This window comes from Balaenoptera musculus, chromosome 2, assembly GCF_009873245.2.
Source record: "Balaenoptera musculus isolate JJ_BM4_2016_0621 chromosome 2, mBalMus1.pri.v3, whole genome shotgun sequence".
Classification (NCBI taxonomy): domain Eukaryota; kingdom Metazoa; phylum Chordata; class Mammalia; order Artiodactyla; family Balaenopteridae; genus Balaenoptera; species Balaenoptera musculus.
In genome coordinates this window covers 89246653-89270949 of record NC_045786.1, presented here as the reverse complement: position 1 = coordinate 89270949, position 24297 = coordinate 89246653, and the positions used below count along the sequence as shown (strand labels likewise).

General features: G+C 43.3%; 1 protein-coding gene across 6 annotated transcripts in view; it reads right to left on the bottom strand.

The window, feature by feature from the left end:
* Positions 1-254: 254 nt before the first annotated feature.
* The window catches only part of TP53BP1 (tumor protein p53 binding protein 1), a 70649-nt gene continuing 46606 nt past the window's right edge, over positions 255-24297 (bottom strand). For 5 of the 6 annotated variants that reach the window (XM_036844211.1, XM_036844216.1, XM_036844213.1 and 2 more), the window contains 11 exons: positions 20679-20831; positions 13511-13782; positions 12698-12847; positions 11972-12402; positions 8830-9021; positions 8195-8410; positions 6374-6589; positions 2392-2486; positions 1656-1855; positions 1005-1150; positions 255-609 (listed from right to left, as the gene is read on the bottom strand). In XM_036844211.1, the coding sequence (XP_036700106.1) occupies positions 422-609; positions 1005-1150; positions 1656-1855; positions 2392-2486; positions 6374-6589; positions 8195-8410; positions 8830-9021; positions 11972-12402; positions 12698-12847; positions 13511-13782; positions 20679-20831 (2259 nt within the window). In that variant the 3' untranslated portion in view covers positions 255-421. The remainder of the gene's footprint in view (positions 610-1004; positions 1151-1655; positions 1856-2391; positions 2487-6373; positions 6590-8194; positions 8411-8829; positions 9022-11971; positions 12403-12697; positions 12848-13510; positions 13783-20678; positions 20832-24297) is intronic. The other variant, XM_036844215.1, reaches the window with a different exon arrangement.

Sequence of the window (24297 nt, the reverse complement as noted above, 5' to 3'; positions counted from 1 at the left end):
CTTCTGCCACAACTATAAATTTGGGCCTATTGTAACATCAGGTTTTTGAAAGTGCTGAATTTTAGACAGCCCAGGTTAATCTTTTGACAATGATACCACAGAAAACTTTAAAAAAATTCACTCCTTGTTATTTTCCTTGGCTAGCTGTCCTTCTACAGTGAACAAGCCCATTGAAAACTGCAGAGAAGGTACTATGTTTGTCTTGCTATTTGTTGAGATGATTAAGCTCAAAGAAATGGATGAAGAAATCCCAGTTACTACAACCAGAGATTCAACATTTATTTTATCATAAAAGTCCAGCAAATAAAAGTATATACAAGATCCATGCAAGGAATCCGGTTACACACAAGACACATTTAAAACCTGGTTAAAACACAGTCTCCACAACACCAGGGAATAAAACCGGTAAGACCGAGTATCCTTAGTGAGAAACATAATCGTGTTTATATTTTGGATGCTGCTTGAATCCAATTCTCTGCCCAACAATGAGGCACTGGATCACCCACTCTTGTGACACCACAGGCAGCTGCAATGCTTCAGCACACTTCAGCACCGAGGCTGGGCACGAGGGGTCCGTCACCACCACATCAAATACCCCTAAAGCAATATCTGCAGGAAGCAGGGGAAGGTGAGTGAGGAAAGGAGACTCAATTTAGCCCTCCAGTAAAAAGACAGATGAGCCTTCTCACCAGTATATCCCGCTCTGCCCAAACTAAAGCCCTTCATGTCAAACACAGTGGCACTGATCACAACCAAAAGTGAAAAGTCACAATCACTATATGCTGGCCTTGAGTTTAGCAGGTATACTGGTGGACACCAGGAGAAGCATAAACAGCCCAGTGCGTCACTCATGTTGGCTCACCTCTTGAAGGTGGTACTCTTCTTCTCTTAGAAACACGGGTAAGGTCACCCTATCAGGACTGAGACTTAGACCACAAGGCCTAAGTGCCATGGGTCATGGACATCCTTGGAGCAATAACAACACACACACACTTTCCAGGTACCTTTGTTATGGGCACTTGAATGGTGCTGCTTCACAGAGGCTGCCCCCCCAGTCATGAGGATCTCAGACCAGAGCTCCAGGAAGTTCTGCTGTTGGTCTGATACCAAGAGTACCTTCAGATTCTGGAAAGGGTTTTCACGGGGTTGCCTACGAAGGAGTCAGAGAAACAGCACGACAGATAATAGCCAATGACAGCCTTTCTGCAAAGGGACGCAGGTACAGCTGACTGCTTTCAATAGCCCTGCATTAGGGTATCACCCCCACCCCCGCCCCCGCTTCCCTCTTTCTCTGAATGATGTGTCTTTTCTGGGATCCTGACCTCATCTACCCCTTCTGATTTCCATGTTTTTCCTGAGGCCAAGTATAAGCCAAATCATGCTCCTGAGCCTGTATTTTTAAACGTGTTGCTTAAAACAAGCTGAGAATATTGAATCTACATGAAAATCTCACACGTTTTCAAAAGGTCCCTAACCAATATACTCTAGGATAACAAACTAGATGAACTGCTAAAATAATCTCAAACCCACTCAAATTCTGTAATTTATCCTATGATCATTCTAGTTTCTAGAAATATTTACTCTCCTAGATTCTCCCCCTCTGGAAGCTTGCTGTCTTCCTGTCTGCCATTCTAGATGGGCTCTCAGCTACTCACCAATCCAGAATTCTTTGCTCCTCGAGGCTGTACCCAGCTGGCAGCAGATAATTGCGGTAATTCTGGAGCTGGTTGGCATGGCAACTATCATGGACCCAGACATGAGACACACAAGGAATCCCACTGGCAAGGCACAGGAAGTACTTCCGGGTTCGACAATGCTGATCCGCAATTAGGAGACACTGGTAGGCTGTATTACACTGGAAGAAAAGGAACGGCACCCACGGGTCTAGTGACTTCTGGGGAAAACCCCTGAATAGCAGCCTTAATGAGTCATAGAGAACAGATCTGAACACTTCCATATACTATCCAAAATGTGACTGAGTCTGTCCTTCTGCCCAAGGCCTCTTCTCTCACTAAAAAGCCCAAGTAGCTTCCCTAGATAATCTCCCTGCCTCACCTGCAGCTTTCTAGGGGCCTAAATCCTCAAGGGACAACCAAACCCCAAGTATTTAGCCAACACTGTAATAGGGATTGCTATTAAACACCAATTTTAATCTGCTTTTGTCCCAGCAACAGAACCACAGCTATTAAGTAACCCAAGGTTCTAACTTCTCTTCCTTGTACACAGTAAAAATTCTGTTTCATGCAACAATGTTTTGGCAGTTTCCCAGTTCCTGAAATCTCTAGCGACTGTATCCATTGTCCCCGGCCCCTATCAGCCGCCTTCTCGGTACAGCAAGTGGACTCTTCTCATCACTGCCCCTTTGGGAATCTACACAAAGAAACTCCTCACCTGGGCTTCATTGAAGTCTTCGAGAATATAGCCAGCTCCTGCTCGAAGCTGGGATTCTGTGTATTGCTTGTTGAAAGGAGGAATTTCTAAAAATTCTATTAAAGAGACATAACCACGATAATAGTTACTACCAGCTGGTTTTTTATTTGCTACTTTATGCCTGCTTCTTACTGCCCCCTTTTCTACTCCCCAGCTGTCTCCACAGCATTGTACCCCAAAGACACAGGTGAAGGGCTTCCCCATGGGTCAGAAAGAGATCTGTCTTGAGGCCTATAAAATGCTGCCAAAAGAAGGGAAAGAGCAGGAGGGGTGGAGGAAGATGAGAAATGGAGGCAGGTCCTACATCTGAAAACATCAAAGGTTTCTACACTAAGAATGAGTCATGGGACTGTGCACAGGGATGGACCAGCACCCACTTCCCACAGTGCTGTACTCCAACTTGAGTAACCCTTACCATCAGGAAGTTCCTCCTTATGTCTACCCTAAATCTCTCCTTCTGCAAACTAAGCCTATTTCCTCTAATTCTGCCTTCTGTGGAGATGAAGAATGACTGATCACTTTTTATAATAAAGCCTTCAAATTTGCCCTTCGTCAGCATTTTACCCCCTTATACACGAAATCTTTGATAAACCAAAATGCTCAAAGAAAATAGGGTTTCTAAAATTCAACTAATTAAAGTGAACGTTAGCCAGAAAATCCTGATTCAACCTTTTATTGAAAACTATCTACCTTTGATGGTGTTGAAGTACCTCAGGACGCTGAACATCAATGACTGCTCTATAGTCTTGAGGGTGAAGTAGAAGTTATGAGAGATGAGGCTGAAGCTGTAATGACCCTAGGCAATTAGAAATTGCTTCTTTTGACCAATATCTAATTTGAGCTTGTTTTCTCATCAGCTGCTCCTCTCATATATAAATAACACATTAAAAAAAAGAGAGATTTTATTTAATTAGGAAGTTGGAGAAATTAAGCTCTAATGAACTTATCACCAATAAAAAACCCAACCAAATGTATAAAAGTGCAGTGCCAGGACCACTCCCTTCCCCCTCATACCGGTAGTAAAACCTGCTGGAGCAGACCCCCAGAGGAGACTGCCCAGCGCCCTGCTCTCTGGTGCCCTCCCTGCTGCTGGAGCTGCTCAGGCAGAGCTGATGCCCCAAATTCAGGCCTCTGTTTAGGTCTGACTGGCCAGCCTCTTCACGTTCATTGCTCTTTTCTTGACTCAGCATCCTCCACATTCTTCTCAAAATGAAAGCTCAAACTGGAAACTCTAAATGGTTATAAGAAACTCAGAATACAGCAAGACTATTTCTCAGTTTTGCCGTGGCATCCTCGGCCCATATCAATATATCATGCCACAATTTTCAGTACCAGCACTCTACCGCTGAGTCACTGCCAAGGCCCCGCACAGCTCTTTATTTGTCTCAAGACTTCTATTTTATGTCTAACTTAATCCAGGACCGTTTCTAGTCCCAACCTGTTTAGATTTTAATCCCCATCTATATTTCCTGCATTTGTGTAATCAAATATTGCCCTGTCTAGGCAGTCCCTTTCTCTAATTTTTCTCAGTTAGTTTGGATTGAATTTTCTTTACTTTTGACTTCATGAGTGGCCCTGCCAACCAGAGGCTAAAATGAACAGGTTTTTAATTCCATCATCTAAATCAAGGATGAAGGTACTAAAACCTAACTCTGGAGTCCATCCCTGTGGCTGATGGGTCCCTGATGGTGTGCCACCTAACAAGACTAGGTGCCATATTCTTAACTTGTTACTAAATATGTCTCACAAGATTGATTCAAATATTTTACTGAGCTCCTGATATAAATAAAAGAGATTCCCATTTATCTGCAAGATATACCACATAGTTTCTTAAAAACTGTAATTCTGTGGAGGACCGTTCTAATACAAATGTCTCGGGCTTCTTGAGATAGAGGAACCTTTAAACATTCTCAAATACCAAAAATATCAAAGGATTTTGGTACTGTTGGGGCAATGTCTAAGGATGAAGGAGCAACATAAAGCAGACATATTCACCATAACCATACTTTCCATAAGAAACATGGAGATCCCTCTAAAAAACTGTCCAAATTCCTCCGCATTTAGACAAAACCTACCTCCCCTCACTCATGGTTACAAGAATGGGACTAAAAACATTTGATATATCTGCAAAGGGGAATGGAGGGGATTCTCAGGTTTATTAAATCTCACACAGGCTCACAGATTTTTAAGGAATTTGACAGTCTGCATTTCATACCAAAGCCAGCTTTCTTAGACATGCTGTACGGATCAACAAATAAAACATCTATAGAGCTGCTTTGTGAAGTCCTGGTCTAGGAAAGGGCTAGGAGTGTGTTGAAGAATAAAGACTAGAGTCCATCAATATTGTGAAAGCAAAAGCAGACCATGAACACTGTTTTGATACCATGACACACCTCTTCACAGAATCCTCAAGGGACTCCCAATCCCTTATGATCAAAGTCAAACTACATTCTTGGCTAGGAAACTCCTCACACACCTCAATTCCCACTGTACCTATCTGAATTCTGTCTGACAAACTAGGCCTGATCCACACTTAATCTTGAAACCCCCCCCCCACTCTACACCTGCTCCCACACCCTAAAGCCTCAATACTCACAACTGTTTGTGCACCTTCCAGATAGTATAAACCTCAACTGCAACTCCCTGACCACCCTTCCCATGTCCCTGAACAGATCTCCACGTATCTGTAGCTGGTGAGATATAGTTTTGGTTAATTAAGAAAATCAGGGGCTTCCCTGGTGGCACAGTGGTTAAGAGTCCGCATGCCAATGCAGGGGACACGGGTTCGAGCCCTGGTCTGGGAAGATTCCCACATGCCGCAGAGCAACTGAGCCCGTGCACCACAACTACAGAGCCTGCGCTCTAGAGCCCGCAAGCCACAACTACTGAGCCTGTGTGCTACAACTACTGAAGCCCGTGCGCCTAGAGCCCGTGCTCTGCAACAAGAGAAGCCACCACAATGAGAAGCCCGTGCACCGCAAAGAGTGGCCCCCCTCTCCCCAACTAGAGAAAAGCCCGCGCGCAGCAATGAAGACCCAACACGGCCAAAAATAAAATAAATAAATTTAAAAGAAAAAAAAAGAAAATCATCCACATACCTGAAGCGCCAACCATCACAGATCTGCAGTTGGTGCTATTTTATGATAACGATGTTCCCTGATTCGATTCCCTCTTGCAAGACTCAGCATTAGTCAGAACTCTAACTTGTAGAACATCATTCCATTTGGACTGTTAGTCTTTGCAGACACATTTGGGTACTGCACTGCTGTCAGTCACTTATATTACAATGTATATTTGTACCTGCCCAGTTTTCTCTCCTAGATCACACGCTCTTTAGACAGTTCAAATAATTTCTACCTCTCCCCATTGCAGTCTACTCAAACCCTAAGTAACAGACAACATAGAAATGTGTAGGTTTAGTTTAAGGTTGAAACACAAGAGTTGAAAAGGCCTAGGGGCTCTTTCTCTGAAATCACCCTGGGACACTGGGTACCTCACATTCCCAGTCTTACACACAGACCTCAAAAGAATGAACTTCACTCTAGCCCCTAGAACACAAATGGGAAGGATGGCAGGGCATTCAGAAACCTGACTGACGTGGATGATTGATTGTAGTAGGTAAAGTGAACGTTGGGTTCTAAGTCCCAAGTCTACCATTATCGTGGATAAAAAGCAATTATTTGACCTCTCCAAGCTTGTTTCCGCGTCTATAAAATGGGTAACATCTATCTCCCATCTGCCTCACAGGATTGTTTTGAGGAACTGATCACTAAAAGGAATTCTGTGAGAATAGTCTATAAACCAAGAAGCAGGGTTAAATTAATTTTCCCTGACCATGATTCCAGTTGCCACTTGCCCTTCCTCCTCTACAGATGGTTCATAAAGTGAATGGAAAGGAAGGAAGTACACGTGTTAGAGCCCCCAGGGCTTCTTAGGGCCTTACCCTCCTCTTCCTCGCTGCTTCCTGTAGGACCATCTGGCAATTTGGAGCGGCTAGCCAACTTGTCACTTGTTGTGGCCATGGTGAGGAGAAAGGCATAGCCCAGAAACAAGGTCTTGTTGAGGGGCAGAGGCCCTCTCTGCTCTTCCAGGGCAGAGGGTTCACCCATGTTGTCTCCACTCTCACAGGGGCTCACAAACTCTCCTGCCCCCACTGCACCTGGGAAGGACAGAGGCATAGGGTACAGACCATTCCTGGGCACGATGGGATGCGCAGGCAGTGTCCTGATGAACTTTTTTGAGCTATAAACCAAAGACCAATCCTATGGCCAACGACCTAGGAACAAGTTTGCAGTGCAGAAAAGTTCTATGTATTTAAGTTTTACAGTCATGACAATGTATACATTATTTTCATAAGTGAAAATCAACTAGTATTGCTTTTATACAGCCAAACCAAATACTTCTGAGGTCATCTGCAGAAAAGGTGATTCTAATACAAAGATAAAGTAAAAGTGAAAAATGTTTGGAAATCTTCAGCCCACTTTCTCTGCCCAGTGCCCTGATTTCCCCAGGATATGTGATATTTTGAAGCAGCCTTTGAAAAAGTGGGTTCACCAAGAAATGTCCCCAGCAGATACTGCCACCCGATCCCTGACCCTCACCAGAACAGTGCACAGAACTTTGTAATAAAGTGTTTTTACATGTTGATGGAACAATATCAAAACAGCCTGCTTCCACTGCCCCAGTTTCCAACACCGGGGAGTAGGTAAGTGAATCAGCCAGTCCAGAACACCCATGCTCGGAGTGCCCCAATAAATCCTCGAGAAGAAAACAAATACCTGACTTGGAGAAGCTGAATCGTAGGCTCATTAGGAGGCTAAGATGACAGACAGGTCATGCCTCCCTAAAATAAAACCAGCAGCAAGAGAACAGTCTGATGTAGCATGTATAAGCCTGGACTTCAAAGTCAGACTGCCTGAGTCTGAATTCTGGATTACCGTGTCACCTTGGGAAAGTTAGCCAACTTTTCTGTGCCTCAGATTCTTCAACTAGAAAATGAATTCTAGCACCTATACCTCATAGGGATTATATGAGGTAGGATGTATGACGCACTTAATTCCATGCCTCACATACCCTGAAACACAGCAGAGGCGTTAGATAGATATGGAGATGACACAACTCAAATACACAGGAAACAAAAGCAGCTCTGGTGCCAGGACGATGTAACAACCAATGAACTTCCTCAGTTTGCGAGACTCAGAAAGCGCCCTTGGGGCAGACTCTGAGGACTTTACCTCTGTGTCTCCAGAAGCCACAGTGGCTGGGCCTGGGTCACACTAGAGACCCAGTAAACAATAAATGGATTGAACTCCTCTATTAATATGACTTGAGGGACTAGAAAGGGGTTATTTGGGGGTAGGTAGGGAGAGGCGAGATACAAGCCAAGGTACTGGCTTTCAATAGGACATCTGGGAAAGCCAAAGGGCCCTGAGCACAAGGGAGAGGGGAGCGGGGCTTCCGGAGGAAGATGGTGCCAGGAAAAGGAAGAGGTCTAAGAAAAATTTCACCTATTTTGAATCTGCTCAAAATGCATTACATTTCCTCTCCCTCCTAGAACCAACACAGGGGTCAGTGGATGTTGCCAGTCAAGACCCGGCTTCCTATCTACCCGACTGGACTCTGCTAGGAGACGGAGGCTTATGCAGGACTCCAGCTGTGTAACCGGGACGGAGGAGCCATTGCGTGTATCGGGCTCCGTCTCTGCAGCAGCTGACCCTGCATTCGCTGTGGTCCGAGGGAGAATGAGGCAAAAGGGAGCACTCACCAGGTTTCACAGTGGCAGATTTCCGGCCTCGCTTGGCAGGGGACCGTTCCTCCTCAGAAGTGGGAAGTTTTCTTTTGCCTGAGGGAACTCCGGTGGAAGCACGAGGGCTTTCTGTGATCTTTCGGGTAGGGGTTGTACTGCTGCTGCTGGAGGCAGTGGGGGTGGCGGGGGAGCTGATGTTACTTCGCCGCTTCCGTTTCCCTTCCACCAAGTTGTCTATGGGAGGATAAGCCGAAGGTGAGTCAACTCCCATGGTCTGAGGCCCTGAACGCCAAGAAGCTGGGCACAGCCTGATTCAGAGACCGCCACACCCTTTCCCCCACCTCCCATGGGGGCAGGAAGCCTCTTCTAAGGCCACCATATTTTCTGTTTCAGTCTCTGCCATGACTAAAATGTGCTGGGTCCCTTATAGAACTGGGGAGGCCAAAAAAAATCTGAGGACTTACTATTTGGTCCTGGCAAGAAAATAGAGCTATGCAGTGGCTCCAAAAAAACTGGCTCATTACCATCTCATAAACAACAAAGGAATGATAAGATTCAGGGAAGCATTACTGACTACTCTAAAAACCACTCCTCCTACCACAAGCAGGCCAGGGTCCAGAGGCAGTTAGTTGTTCAGGAAGCAAAGGTCTTACCTAAGCTGATATCTGCTGCCTTGGTGAGGGGCGTCACTGCCTCATATGGGCCTAGGCCGTACTGCTCTCTCAGTCTGTTTCCTTGCTCCAAGGACAAGATGACAGCCATTCGCTTATACCACTTCCTCTGGCCTTCTTTTTCAATGCTGTAGTACAGCTCTCCAGACTCCTTCCTATGCCCTTTCACCACTCCTGGGTAGAAGAAAACATAGAAGCAGCTCGCTGTTTAGGCTGCTCAGCATCCACTCAGAGCAGGCCTGAGTCAGGGAGTTAGAGCAGGTACAACAGAGGACTGCAGTGAGGGCTGAACAGAACCCTGGCTGTCAATCCCAGACACCGCCACCACTTAGGGTACATGTAGACACCACCCAGGGACTGGAACGTGAAGTTTCTCAGCAGAAGGAGCCCTTTAGTTATAAAATAAAGCTTCCTAAAGCCAGCCTTTGCGGGTTGTTAGCGGTTCAAATGGTTCTTGAAGTGAAACGGCGTATGGTTTGTTAAACAGTCCCATTACAACTTTACTAAACCTTCCCTTCTTGGTTTCTTTGGAGGCTGGGTGATAATTCTTGAGTTAAGTTGTAGATGAAAGATGACATCATTCAAAGAGAGAGAGCATGTGTCTGTGTAGCAAAATCAAAATAGAGATACAGAGCAGAGAAAGGAAAAAAATAAATCCTGCCTCTCCTCCCTAATCTTCCCTCCTTATTATCTACTTTTCTGCTCTTGTTCTGATTCAGAACCTCAAGATAAGGCCTCTAGATTAGAAGGAACACGATGTGGGGTATAAAAGGAAACTGGGCTGGAATTCAGGAGACCTGAGCCTAGGCCTAATTCTGCTACCACCAAGCTGTGTGATCTTGGGCAAGACCCATTTCCAATCCTATGAAAAAGATACATATATAAATATAAACATAAATGCAACACACATATGATATAAAAACAGGGCACTAATGTGAATACTTTCTCATTCCTATGAACAGAAGGGTTCATTTGTTCTCTCCCATTAGCCTGTGCTTAAATGAAGGGCTAAAAGAAACCCAGAGCATGCACCAAGGGAAAAAAAAAAGATAGAGGAGAAAGCAGGCCTTGGTTCTCTCCCTTACCTATGCCACAGAACTACTCTCTTTACCCTTGCTTGTTCATCTCCTGGCTTAAATCTCTAAATCAAAAAGACCCCTCAAGAGCACAAAGAAGCCCAAGGCCAACAATACACTTCACACTAATGACGAGCTACTAGAACTAGAAGCAGTCTAGTGTTAACATTAGCAGACAGCCTCAATAAATGGGACACAGAATCCCCTCCCCTGTATGCCATAATTCACTCAGGATAGAGAACTGCCTCTCTCGTAAGAGGGCCTAATGTGCACCTCCAAGAGAGGCTTTACACCGGAAAGAGGAACAAATGCCTTTGATACAAACTATGTAAGTCACAGGTCATAAAAGATCTCAATCCATGTGCTACTAACTGATGCTACATGGAGCTAAGTGTTATCCAGAACTAGAAGGTGAAGTGGCCCATATAACAATGAAATAAAGGGGCAAACAGCAACTACTCAGGAGTCCAAATCACGAGAAAGTCTGAAGAGACTTCAATAGAGGCATTTTTGCCCATTATATACCAATCCTTGTTCCAAAAAATCCCCCAGAAAAAGGATGTTTTTAAATGGTAAACTCAATGCAAACATGTATTCCCAAATTACCTCACAGAAAAGAGGCAATATATTCAAAGAATGGGCACATGAAACAGTCATAACAGACAGAAATCTCTCACCATCACCAGTACAGGGAACTGTACCGGTTTAAAAAAAAAAAAAAAAAAAAGGCACCATTTTTCCAAACCAGAGAGTAAGTGGTGGGTGTGCAGACATACAAACACAGCACTAACAACCTCCTCCTAAGCAAAAATATCTCAATATATTTGCCACACTCACCTACCTAAGGTTCCCATCAAGAAAGGTAGTAAGTTTACAAGTCGGTGGTGAAAGAAAAGAAAATGGAAAGGGAAAAACACTAACTTTACAATGGAGAAACTTGGCAAACACTACCTTCACCGATGATGAAGGTTAATATCAGCAGAGATGCCCTTTGGATGTCACATACTCCCCTCCCACATACAATGTGTTGAGAAAGGCACTTCACTTCTGCAGCATTCTTTTCCAAAACCCATAACGCCAATCTAATCAAGAGAAAACATGAGACAAACCCAACTGAAGGACATTCAAAAAATACCTGACCAGTACTCCTCAAAACTGTCAAGGTCATGAAAAACAAGATTCAGAAATTGTTACAAATCAGAGAACAAAAGACACATGAGGGGGCTTCCCTGGTGGTGCAGTGGTTAAGAATCCGCCTGCCAATGCAGGGGACACGGGTTCGAGCCCTGGTCCAGGAAGATCTCACATGCCACGGAGCAACAAAGCCTGTGTGCCACAACTACTGAGCCTGCGCTCTAGAGCCCGCGAGCCACAACTACTGAGCCCACGAGTCACAACTACTGAGCCCACGTGCCACAAGTACTGAAGCCCGTGCACCTAGAGCCCATGGTCAACAACAAGAGAAGCCACCGCAATGAGAAGCCTGCGCGCCACAACTAGAGAAAGCCCACGCACAGCAACGAAGACCCAACGCAGCCAAAAATAAATAAATAAAATAAACAAATTTATTTTAAAAAAAAGAAAATAAGAAGACACATGAGGACTAAATGCAATACAGTAATCCTGGATTGGATCCTGGGACAGAAAAAGGACATGGAAATGCTGGTGAAATCCAGAAAAGTCGGGGATTTAGTTAATAGTAATGAGCCAAGGTAGTTTTCTTAGTTTTGACAAACGTACCATGCTAACATAAAATGTTAACAACAGGAAAAGGGGAAAGCTGTGTGAGGGCTTCATGGGAACTCTATATACTATTAATACTCTGTACTTTGCAACTTTTCTGTATATATAAAATTTTTCCAAAATAAGAAGTTTATTCAAAAATAAACAAGCAATAAAGAAGAACAAAAAAGCCAGGGGTGAGAGGAACCAGTGTTAGGAATGAAATTTGACTTTAGAGAACACAGAAAAGTACTCAGGCTGCAGTGAACGCTGTTGGTATTGGAGGATTGGAGAGGTGTTAAGAGAGGTCTTGCCTCTTTTATTACCTGCACTGAAATACTCATCCTCCGAAAGGGCTGTCACTTCTGTATCCAGTGGGATGGGGTCACACAGCAGAATGTCTTTGCCCAACACATCACACTCATACCCATCATCAAAGAGCAATTTATACTTCCCAGCTCCAACATCTCGCGTGATTTTTCCAGAGTAGAAATAGCCATTGGATGACCACTTGGCTACAACACGGAGCCCTACAAAGCTGTTCCCTGGAGAGGAGGCATCTAAGCCATCAGAAGGGCCAGCAGCAGTCTGGAAAGGAATCTCTGGAGAGTCGCTTCGACGCAAAGCACCAGCACCCATGTCTGCTCGTCTGGTGGAGTCTGGCACGCGGGGCACGGTACGGGTGAAGGATTTATCGTCTGGCGACATGCTGGGTGAAATGTCCTCTATGCCCAAGGGGCCAGGCACAGCTGTTTCCCTAAAGAGAGATAAGAGAAAGGAGAAGGCAGTGAGAATAAGCAGAGAGCAGTACTTACCTACCAATTTTCCCACTCCTTTGTCCATGGGTCTCCAGCCCATTCTTTGCTAACCCATCACAGGCAGAAGCCTGGTGTCTCAGCAGCCTCACTCTGAACCCTGCCCACTCCCCGGTCAGTGTGGGCCCCTCTTCTCCCTCCTGACACCCCACATACTCTCTACTCCCCTCTCTTCTCTCTACTCCCTTTTTTCCTGAACAAGTCATAGACTGAGTGTGTCTCACACTACCCGGGTACCTGGTTCCAGTGGTCCGAGAAGGCGGGCGGCCCCTTCGCCCGCGCCCACGAGGCGTGACGGGAGCCTTCCCTCCCTGTCTGATGCCAAGGCCCGCATCACCATCCTCCTCACACACTGGCGTCCCTGTCTGACTGACCCCTTTTCTAGGACTAGAGAATGAAGACAGGTTAGTCTGATAGCACCTGCTACTGGATCCTTCTTCACAGTCTCCCCTTGGTCCTCAGACTACATGCCAGGCCAACATGTGCTGAGCCTCCAGGGCAGCAGGAAGCTGGTCCACACACCCACCACCCAATAGCTGGGAGCAGGAGTACAGGATAACAAGTAAAGGGCATCCTTCTATATGCAAGTCTATTCCCTCCTGACAAAGCTTCCTACTGCTGCCCTCAAAGACAGCACATCCATTTGTGCCCTGCCTTCTCTTGTACTTCAGGCTCTGGATACCTGTAGAGGAAAACAAAAAGCTAGGGAATGTGTCAAGCTGGGGCCGCTACCCCAAACTTTCTGTACTCCCAACCAAAACACTCACAGGCTGCAGAAAATGGGGGCTGGGGGACAGGAACATGTGCCAGCTTTCCCAAAGTCCCCTCACCTGTTTTCTACAGTTTCTCAGGAAGTCTGCCTCCCAGAGGGCTCCACCCTACCTCCCATGCAAACCCAAAACAGGAGAGGAACGAAAGGGGAGGAAGAGGAGTTGATTTATCCTAGAAGGAGGATGGGGGGACTTCCCATTACTCCCCTTTTCCCGTGATATTAAAACGTCAGCAACCCTGCCCCTGCTGTGGCTCTCTCTCTGGAGACCCTGTCTGCACCTCAGTTTTCCTGGGCCTCCTCGGGAGCTGGGCAAGGCAAAATCTGCGGGTTCTGTCCCACTGGTTTTCCCTTTGAGTGGTCCGGCTCCTCTCCCTGAGCTGCCACTGCTGTGCATGGCTGACAGACTTGTCCCACTTGACGTGCGGTGTAAGCTGGAGGCCTTGGAGGAGAAGGAGCTGATATCCCCCAGGTCACCTGAAGAGCCCCCAGTCTGTGAAGGGGAAACTTCAGTTTCACACTCCTGACACTCTACAACTGGCTCTTCAGTCTCCTGTAAGGAAGAAATGGATACAAGAGCTTAAAAAAGCCACAATAACATAATGCTCATGTGATGGTTGGAAAATCCTAAATGGCAAGAAATTTCAATTCAGAAAGGTGGGAATTAGGAGGGTACTTTCTGGAGGAATGGAAATGTTCTATATCTTGCTTTGAGTAGTGATTACATATAACTGTCAAAGTCACTGAACTGAACATTTAAGACCTGTGCATTCTACAGGGAATACATATCTCAATAAAAAATAAAATAAAGGTGGTACTAGATCAGAAGAAAGAAACCTCTATCCTGAGCTAAGTTAAATTATCTTTTTACTGGACAAGTTCACAACCTTTGGCTGCTGAGAACCCAGCAAGGATTCCAACCCAGAGGACACAGGTAACTCCCTGTCTAACAGAAGAAAGGTAAGGAAGTAGGTAGGTTAGAGGAAGAAGTGGTTAGGAGCTCTTCTGGGTACATGATTATAGCAGTGGGTAGCCTTACATGTTTTTTGAAATTAGATATTTTCTATTACCTTTCAATATGTGATCAAGGAAATTAAAAATTATAGGCAAAAATAGCTATATAATGGTATCACTGTTTACCAAAATGAAAACCAAAAAGGCAATAATCAAAATACACGAATTTTGGGCTTCCCTGGTGGTGCAGTGGTTGAGAATCCGCCTGCCAACACGGGGGACACGGGTTCGAGCCCTGGTCTGGGAGGGTCCCACGTGCCGCGGAGCGGCTGGGCCCGTGAGCCACAATTACTGAGCCTGCGCGTCTGGAGCCTGTGCTCCGCAACAAGAGAGGCCGCGATAGTGAGAGGCCCGCGCACCGCGATGAAGAGTGGCCCCCGCTTGCCACAACTAGAAGAAAAAAAAAAAAGCCCTCGCACAGAAACGAAGACCCAACACAGCCAAAAATAAATAAATGGGTTAATTAATTTAAAAAAAAAAAATACACGAATTTCCGGTATCTATAGAGGACAGGAATATCAAACTGACTTTATCTCACTCACATGCCTACTTTGATGGATTGGTAGTGGTTGCCTGGAGCTCAGTTTTAAGCAGCCACTAAGGCTAATTCCCAGGTTTAGTGAGGAAAGGTTCTAGGACCCATCAGCAATGTCCTCTATGGGCACAGGATTGAGAAATTACAGCACAGGTGCTGCACATTTGCTTTCCTACTCTAGCCTGTTCATGCCTTATCGTGCTAATTATCAGAGAAAATATGGAGAAGTATAAGACAGACTCTTCCCTCAAAGAGTTTACAATCTCTCTGGGAGACAGTATGCAATGCACACATGTTTAAATAATGCTATAAGATGATAAAATGATTATTTTTGCCCACTCCCTTCTTGAAAATCTCTTCTCTAAAATCTATAAAGTCACTTTTTCTTCCTTTCATTCTACCTCTTTAGCTACTTCTATTTGTACTTGTTTTTTGGTTCCTCTTTCTCTGCCTATTCCTTTTAAATTAGTATTTCCCAGGACTCTGTTCTCATTCCTTTCCTCACTCTCCCATGCTTTCTCTGGCCAGTCTTACCTGACTTATTCTGGCCTGTCTACCAACAATACAATGATGACTCAGCTCCAAATTCACGGATGCGAATGCCTACTCAACTCTTCCCCTTGTATGTACTAGGGACACCTGCAATTTAACCCATCCAAAACTCAATCTGTCATCTTCTCTTCATTTCCTTGCCTTCAGTGAGTGAATCCTGGACATCCCCAGTGTATCTCATCCCCTGCTGCTCTCTGTAGCAGGGGCTGGTTTTTCTCAACCAAACCTCAATTCAAGAGTTTGGAGATGAGAGGCCTCCTTGCTCCCCACTGCCATTAACAGATCATTTCTAACTCCCCACTTCTTGCTCCTACCAAATCATTATTTGCTATTCTGTTAAACTCTCCCCTTCCCTCGTTGTTACTCACCAACAGTCTACCAATTACTGACTCTCATGCATGAACACCTTATACTCCTGGTTCACAGCCTCCCTTCCACTGTCATTTTCGGAGGCTAACATCCATCAGATGACCCATCCAGCAACAATCTCTCCTGATCTAATTACCACCATTAACCTTTTCCTCTACTCTACCTCAGCCATCTGCTACTACCAGAGTCATTACCAGAAACTGCACCACTTCCAGAAATCTCACCATTCTCCAATCACCATCTCCTATCATCCAACTTGCCTTCTTTAGCTGGATGTGAGTCAGCATAATCTGCCAAGGTCACTTGACGAAAGCAGGTGTTGTGAGCTCAGAACTTAGGTCAACTCCTTCTCTTGGACATGGCAAATGAGCAGGGGCAAGACCAGCCTAGAGGGCTGGGACTCCAGGCTGCGTCTCAGTTGGAGAGTAGGCCCAAAGAACAGTAGCTAACTATACCTGACTTTGCAACTGTTCAAAAGTTGAGCCCTTGCTCTTATAATGATTTGGGCCCAGGCTCCAAGGTGGCCTCTTGTGATCTTCTTAATGTATTTGCTTATTTTTTTCCTGTGTGTCCCTCCTACTAGACTACAGAGGCCACATTAAGACAGAGTAGTAACCATCTTCTTTCCTGGATTTATCCTCAAAATAGCACAGTGCCTGCCACAAAAGAGGTCCTCAGTAAATATTTACTGCATGAAGGATCTTCTCTCTCAAACCACTGTCCTATTTATATTCTCTCAGTAAATGGTACCACCATCTATCTGCCCAGGCAAAAAGCCCAGGCATCATCATATATGATTCCTCCCTCTCCCACAATCCCCACATTCAGGAATTCACCAAAGTCTATCAATTTCACCTTCTATATATGTATTTTTTTACATCTATTTCCCTCCTCTCAATCCCCACTACCACTGTCCTAATTTGACACTCATTGCCTCTTGTCTGAACTACGCCTCTAACCTCTCCCATTCCAATCAATTGTTACACTGCTGCCAATCGGACCTTTCCAACATGCAAATCTGAGCATGTCACCCCTCTCCCCCAAATTCTTTAAAGGCTTTCCATCACACAAAAGATAAAAATCTAAACTCTCTTCTATGATACACAAAGCCTTATGCTCTGGGCCCCTACCAACCTCAAGAGCATCCTCTCTCACCATTCCCTACCCTACCATCCTTGTCACATTCTAAATATTCATTAAGCATGCCATGCTGTCTACATATTTACAAACCTTTTCATTCTGCCTGCAGTGTCCTTCTCCCCTGCCCTTCGATCTTATCTGCAGCACTTTGAGCACTACATCTTCTGTGAGGCCTTTTAGTCACCTTCAGGTAAGCTAGCAGGCTCTGGCCCCTCTTTCTAACACATCTTTCCATACCTCTACAACAGCAACCACAAGTTCTGGATTTGTTGCATGTCCAGTGTAAATGAGCTCCTAAGAGAATAGGGACCCTGTCTTTTTATCTTCTTAGTCTCAGTGCCCGCCATAGTGCTAGGAACACAGCAAAAAAGAAGTTGCTGGTAAATAAATGAATAAAATTTTTAAAATACTATAAACAACGGCTATGAGAGATGAGGGAAGGAAAGTTCCCAGAACCCTCTGACGTCAACCTGTCCACCTTCACACCTCTACACATCTTAGGGCTGCCTACCAAACGTACTGTTCCCACATCTGTGCTCTTTACGTTCTGCCTCTGTGCCTTTGCTCACCAAGCCTTCTTTCTATAGAACACCCTTTCCCTGTATCTCCCAATATCTAAAACCTTCAGTGTCCAACTCAAGTACTTTCTGGCCCTCACCCAGAAAGCCTTTATCAAAATTCTCTTCAGACACATTTCCTCCTCTTCTGAACTACTACACACACCTTCCATTTGACACACATCCCTTTCACTCTTAAGAGACAGCACAATGCAGTAGTTAGGAATGCAGGCTGTGGAATTAGACTGCCTGGGATGAATTCTAGTTCCTCTGTTTATTAGCTCTGTAGCATTAAGCAAGTGATTTTAACTTGCTATGTCAGTTTCTTGAGTGCAAAATGGGAATAACAATATCTACCTCACAGCTTAGTTGTGAGAATTAAATGAGTTAAATCACGTAAAAGTCCTTAGAATAGTGCCTGGCAGAAATAGAGACACAGATGTAGAGAACAAACATACGGACACCAAGGGAGGAAGGTGGTGGGGTGGTGGGGTGGGATGAATTGGGAGATTGGGATTGACATGTGTACACTAATATGTATAAAATAGATAACTAATAAGAACCTGCTGTATAAAAAATAAATAAAATTCAAAAGAAAAAAAACAGTGCCTGGCATATAGCTAGTGCTCAATAAATGTTAGTTGCTATTACTATTTTATTTAATTATGGCAAGTGTTTCCCAAACTATGTAACATAGGGGTATAATACACATTACTTTAAAAAATGTTCAATGGTCAAATAAATTTGGGAAATGCTGTGTTACACAATAAAATATATTTTTTAAAATATTTATTCATTTACTTTGGCTGCGCCAGTTCTTAGCTGTGGAGTCTCTGTTGCGGTGTGCAGGATCTTTTAGTTGCGGCACGTGGGCTCATAGTTGTGGCACGCACGCAGGATCTAGTTCCCCGATCAGGGATCGAACCTGGAGCCCCTGCATTGGGAGCACAGAGTCTTACCCACTGGGCCACCAGGGAAGTCCCGAAATAGATATCTTTACTGGAGGACTTCTTAGAGGCTTTAATGTAATACGCACTGTGAATCTCCATGGTGGGGGAGGGGGCAGTTACAGCACTAGGTGTTTTCTCAAACTTAATATTTATGACCATGGAACTTTGTTTTCCCTCTCAGAGTATCTAGCAGGTCTGCCGTTTCCAAAAATATACTTTAGAAAGCACCATAAAAAATATTAAATAAAGTAATATGTATAACACTTAAAAATAGTACCTGGCACATAGTTCAGTGTAGACTACAACAGTTACAAAAACTTTTTATGAAAGCAAATTTTTTCTATAAAGCTGCTAAGCTCACAATTTTTCCAAACTAGTAGTAACATTGAAAAAAATTTCGTAAACATAAAATTGAAGGTAAATCAACGTTTTAAAAGAAATATTTCTGGAATTTAGTGTATAATAAATAAAGAATTGGGAACTCCCTGGCGGTCCAGTTGTTAGGACTCCTTGCTTTCACTGCCGAGGGCCCAGGTTCAATCCCTAGTCGGAGAACTAAGATCCTGCAAGGTGCACAGCACGGCCAAAAAAAAAAAAAAAGACAATTTCTCAAACTAATATAAAATGCTTTCTGACATGAGGGCCACAATGGCCCATTAATGAACAATAGCAATAATATGTTCCACTTAAAACTATATACCAGTTTTGGACTTCCCAGGTGGTACAGTGGTTTAGAATCCACCTGCCAATGCAGGGGACATGGGTTCGAGCCCTGGTCCGGGAAGATCCCACATGCCGCAGAGCAACTAAGCCTGTGCGCCACAACTACTGAGCCTACGTTCTAGAGCCCGCATGCCACAACAAGAGAAGCCACTGCAATGAGAAGTCCGTGCACCGCAATGAAGAGTAGCCCCGCTCACCACAACTAGAGAAAGCCTGCTGGCCGCAACTAGAGAAAAGCCCGCACGTAGCAACAAAGACCCAATGCAGCCAAATAAATAAATAAATAAATAAATTTATATATTAAAAAAATTTCAAAATAAAATAAAATAAAATAATAAATAAAACTATACACCAGTTTAATTCTCCCTGAGCACAACCTCCTATACAGCTAGCTAGCAGAATTAAAGAAAAGTGCTTGACTAAGGAATAGAATAGCTATGCCTCTTATCAATTACTAAAATGGTTCCCAGATATTAACATATATACCAAGAAAAAAGTGCCAGATCTTTAATTCTAGAAAATCTCTCTAACCTCAGCAAGTATTAGATCTAAACAAAGTCAGCATACAACATTGTACACTATAACAGTCAATAAACACCAATATTATGCTGACACTGGGAATGAGTCCATAATGAATCCTACTAAGAAATAAAGGTTCATCTCCGGGACTTCCCTGGTGGCACAGTGGTTAAGAATCCGCCTGCCAATGCAGGGGACATGGGTTCGAGCCCTGGTCTGGGAAGACCCCACATGTCGCGGAGCAACTAAGCCTGTGCGTCACAACTACTGAAGCCCACGAGCCCTAGAGCCCATGCACCACAACTACTGAGCCCGAGTGCTGCAACTACTGAAGCCCGTGCGCCTAGAGCCGGTGCTCCATCACAAGAGAAGCCACCGCAATGAGAAGCCCGCGCACCGCAACGAAGAGTAGCCCCCACAGCAACAAAAACCCAACGCAGCCAAAAAAATAAATTAAATAATTAAAAAAAAAAAAAAAGGTACATCTCCTACTAACAGGTTCATAACCACACATGAATGGAGACCAAGACCAGTGAGTAAAAAATGGTAACATGTGATAAAACAGTGAGAAACGATGAGAAAATACATGCAGCTAAGCAGGGAGTTCTACACTTCATTAGTTTCCATGGATTAAAAATAACACGTTAACAGGGAACTATATTCAACATCCTGGGATAAACCATAATGGAAAAGAATATAAAAAAAGCATGTCTCTATGTGTATAACTGAGTCACTTCGCTGTACAGCAGAGATGGACACAACAGTGTAAATCAACTACAATAAAAAAAAATTTTTTTTTTAAAACACATAAAATCGTTACACATGAGAGAGATTTATCAATCTGTCCTTTATAGATACAGAATGCATGATGGGACTGGTTAAATAAGTGACCAGAGGTCAAACAGCCAACCTATGGTTGGGAAAGACAGAACTCAGAACTCTAGCCCAGTTGTTATATCTTTCTCATAAAAGGATTAAGGAAAACACAGTGTTAGTAGCTAGTTGTACAGGGAAGAGGGGAGCAGGTAGAGAGCCAGGGTAATTCCTCTATTGAAAAAAATTTGCCACATAGACCCACAGTGTACATTACCTCAGTTACTTTTCTTTCTACCTCTGTTCCGTTCACATAATACACATCTGTGATGACACGAGTGACAAGTGTGCGAACCTCACGAATTGTTCTCATGTGGCGATGCAAGACATGGCCATGAGGGGGCTGAGGCATATCAAACTCTTCCTCTCCCTGTGATAAAAAATAGAGAGTCTCATTGCAAACTGTCAGAATCACAAGTCAACTGCTTCATGATGAGCACTGTTCAGAGGTTCCATGAATCTAATGTGATGGAATTTTCCAGTTGCTTTGTTTCTATTCACCTATAGGTAACTCTAGGGATGGACCAGCTGTCTAGCCAGAGGCTAGGAAAAGTCTGTATCAGTTTCACCTAAAACAACCTATTTCTGTCTAAATTAAAAGCATAACATCTAGCACTTATATCTAGGATATTTAAGTGAAACTTTGACCCCCTAAAAGCACATTGAGATTGTAATCCTCCTGATTTTGTTGCTGACTTGTCAATCAGCATTCAAGTTTACACTTACAACAGCTCTTCAGATAAAAGGAAGGCATTCTTTAGAACTTTATATAAAACAATAACATCTGTTAATCTCAGTGCAGTCTGTTTTTCCTGCATTAGTAAGTGAAAACTATGGTATATTATACCTGGAACAAGATACACTGATTTCTCCTAGAATTAAATATGAAATATTTGATCTATTCCAAATAAGAGATTGTAACTAAAGAGTTGAGCTAGTACCCAGAAACAGAGAACATTAGCAAATTAGGATTTCATATCTGGTTGTACCATAATCAGTTATATAGTTTAAATAAGACCCTACATTTTTATGACAACTGTTACCTACATGTTTTCTCATAACACCTAGATCACATTTATCCATAGCCAAGCCCCCCATCCCGCTTCTACCCTATGGCTCTGCAACTGTGAGAGGAAATGCACACTTTTTTCTCCCACCTTATTTCCCCTATAGTAGACTGATTTTACTTTCTGCAGTCAGTGTCAAGGTGCCTAAGTCTTTCAAAAGAGTTCTATTTACCACTGCAATAATGAGTCTGTTTTTTTCCTGATAGTGTGAGAGTAATTTACCTAAAGTAATTTCTCTGAATAATTTGCACTCCAACTTCATGTTAGGGGTGAAATATCTACTAAAATTATGTGAATAAATATAAATAAAATAAAATGCATGGAAACTTATTCAACCAATTCCTTAAAATACTTCTGTATATACAACTTTGGTCAATGAATGGTCAGGGCATTGGTCTGTCACACGTCAGTCATCAGGGTGCATCAGAACCATGGCAGCCTGGACTTCCTGCCTGCACACGCAGGGGTCTAAAAGGTTTCAGCGCGCTTTATATATCCCTGAAATGCAGCCAAAAAGCCTCCCTGTATTCTTCCATTACAACAGCCAGACAAATGATCACTTCAAGAGAGATACCTAAATAAACATGTCTGATAGAATAAGAAAGGAGAGAAGGGAAAGAGGGCAGATAAAAAGGAAGTTATGCTTACTCTCTTCAAATAGTCTTCTGAAAAGAGGTTTCTGTAAAGATAAATAGCTTGAGGATCTTGTTATAATTAAGGGAAGATAAAATAAAAATAAAACCACACTTTCACTTCATAGAAAACCACTTGGGACCCACTTGTCCAGGCCCACTTGACATATAAATGGAAATTTAAGGTATGTCAAATGTAGGCTGCCTATGTTTTTCTCTGAGTACTGAACTGAGTCCTACCCAGACTGCAAGGGATAAAAAAGCACTGACACTTGGAAAACCTCCATACAGCGTTCCTCATTTTCCAACCATTCTTCAAAAGATGGCACACCAACCCCAATTTCTGTTACTATACCCACCATTTATATTTTTTTATTGTGGTAAAATATACTTAATATAAAATTTACCATTTTAACCATTTTTAAATATACAGTTTGTAGCATTATGTACATTCACATTATTGTAAAAACATCACCATATTCACCTCCAGAACTTTTTTATCTTTCTCAACGGAAACTCTGTACCCAATCAGCATCTGTATTTTTCTAGCACTTTTCTTTCCTTAGCAGGAGCAACTAGCTCTTAAATATGTCATTTCACTCTGTATGACACAGTAGTAGTATAGCATAAGTGGTGGTTGTGCTGGTAACAGCTGCAGTACTAGTAGTTAAAACAATAATAATCAATAGGTTGTAGCAGTAGCCAACACATATTGAGCATTTACTGTGTGTCAGACCCAGTGCTAAGAGCTTTGCAAGCTTTATCTCAGAGAACTTTCACAACATCCAGATGACGTCTGACTCTAAAGCCTGAGCTCTGGCTCACTGGCTCCTATCATCATGTTGAGACAAGAACAGAAATTATTTCCCTGTTTGACAGAGGGAGAATATGAGGAAGTAAAGGAAAATACAATCTAGTGGCACCCACATGATTGACGTCTTTAAGATAAAGTTGAACTCTTTTTATAAAGGCAGAGAAACCAAATTACTATGTGGCAGAATCAAACACTTTAAATTAAGGGCGAAAATAAACAGCTGCAAAATACGGTCTGATGTGCTACAGCCCCTATATCCAAAAGGCTATGCTATTTTGAAACTTCCTGAATTGATAAGGTCTTAGGTCTCAGAGGCTGTGTTACTATAAAAGGCTAATATAAACAGAATTTTTGGAGAGGCATGGATAAACAGAGCAAGACTACACAAGCTGTGATTTAAAAATAGAAAAGCAACATAGCATAATGAAAAGAATACCGATTCTGAAGTCAGATATGCTGAGTTCAAATTCCAGTTCTGCCACCTACTGATGGCAAAATCTTGGGCAAGTTACTTAACCTCTCTTCAGCTTGGTTTCTTTACCTGTGAAATGGGAATAACAATACCAACCTCATGGGTTGTCTTGAGCACAATGCTGATATACTGTAGGTGTTCAATAAATAGTAATTATTTTATTTTTAGAAAACAAACAACTTGGACCATTCGAATGAGAGGCACATCACTAGTGAAGCTTTCCTAGGCAGATCCCAAGTGAAGATGATCTACCAGAGCAACTGAAAAGGCAATTTAACCACTATTACTAATGAAATTTTATGAACTTCCTCTTGTTAGCATGTACATTACTACCACCACTTCTTACCCACTCAATTTTCACTAGTACCTACACTTCCCTACTCTATTCCCAAGAACCTGTTCTTCTTCTAGTCTCACGTTCATCAGCCCCAAACCTTTTCTTCCCAGTATGTCTATTCCTAGCCTCTTTCTGCAGTCCCTGGTCACCTGGGGACTTTCCCTGTTAGTGTTCTTTGTTTACAATACTGTGATACACTATCCTTCATGCTTCTTCTACTGCTTCCTCCTTTACTTTCTACTCTCTCAGTTCCTGGGAACACTGGTTAAATAGACTTGGGGGAGAAGCAATTAGCTCTTATGGTTATAAAGGAGGATGAGAAATGATGGCAGAAGGAAAGATTGAATGTAGGAAAGTATTACAGGACCCAGACTATATTCCTGGCTTTCTCTTCCAGTAAAGACCTACTTGACAAACTCTAGCACTATTCCATTTTCCCTGAAAGATTATCTTATTGGCTATAGCTACCCATAATTTTCACTACCCTCTCCCAATCCTGGATGAATTGTTTTTA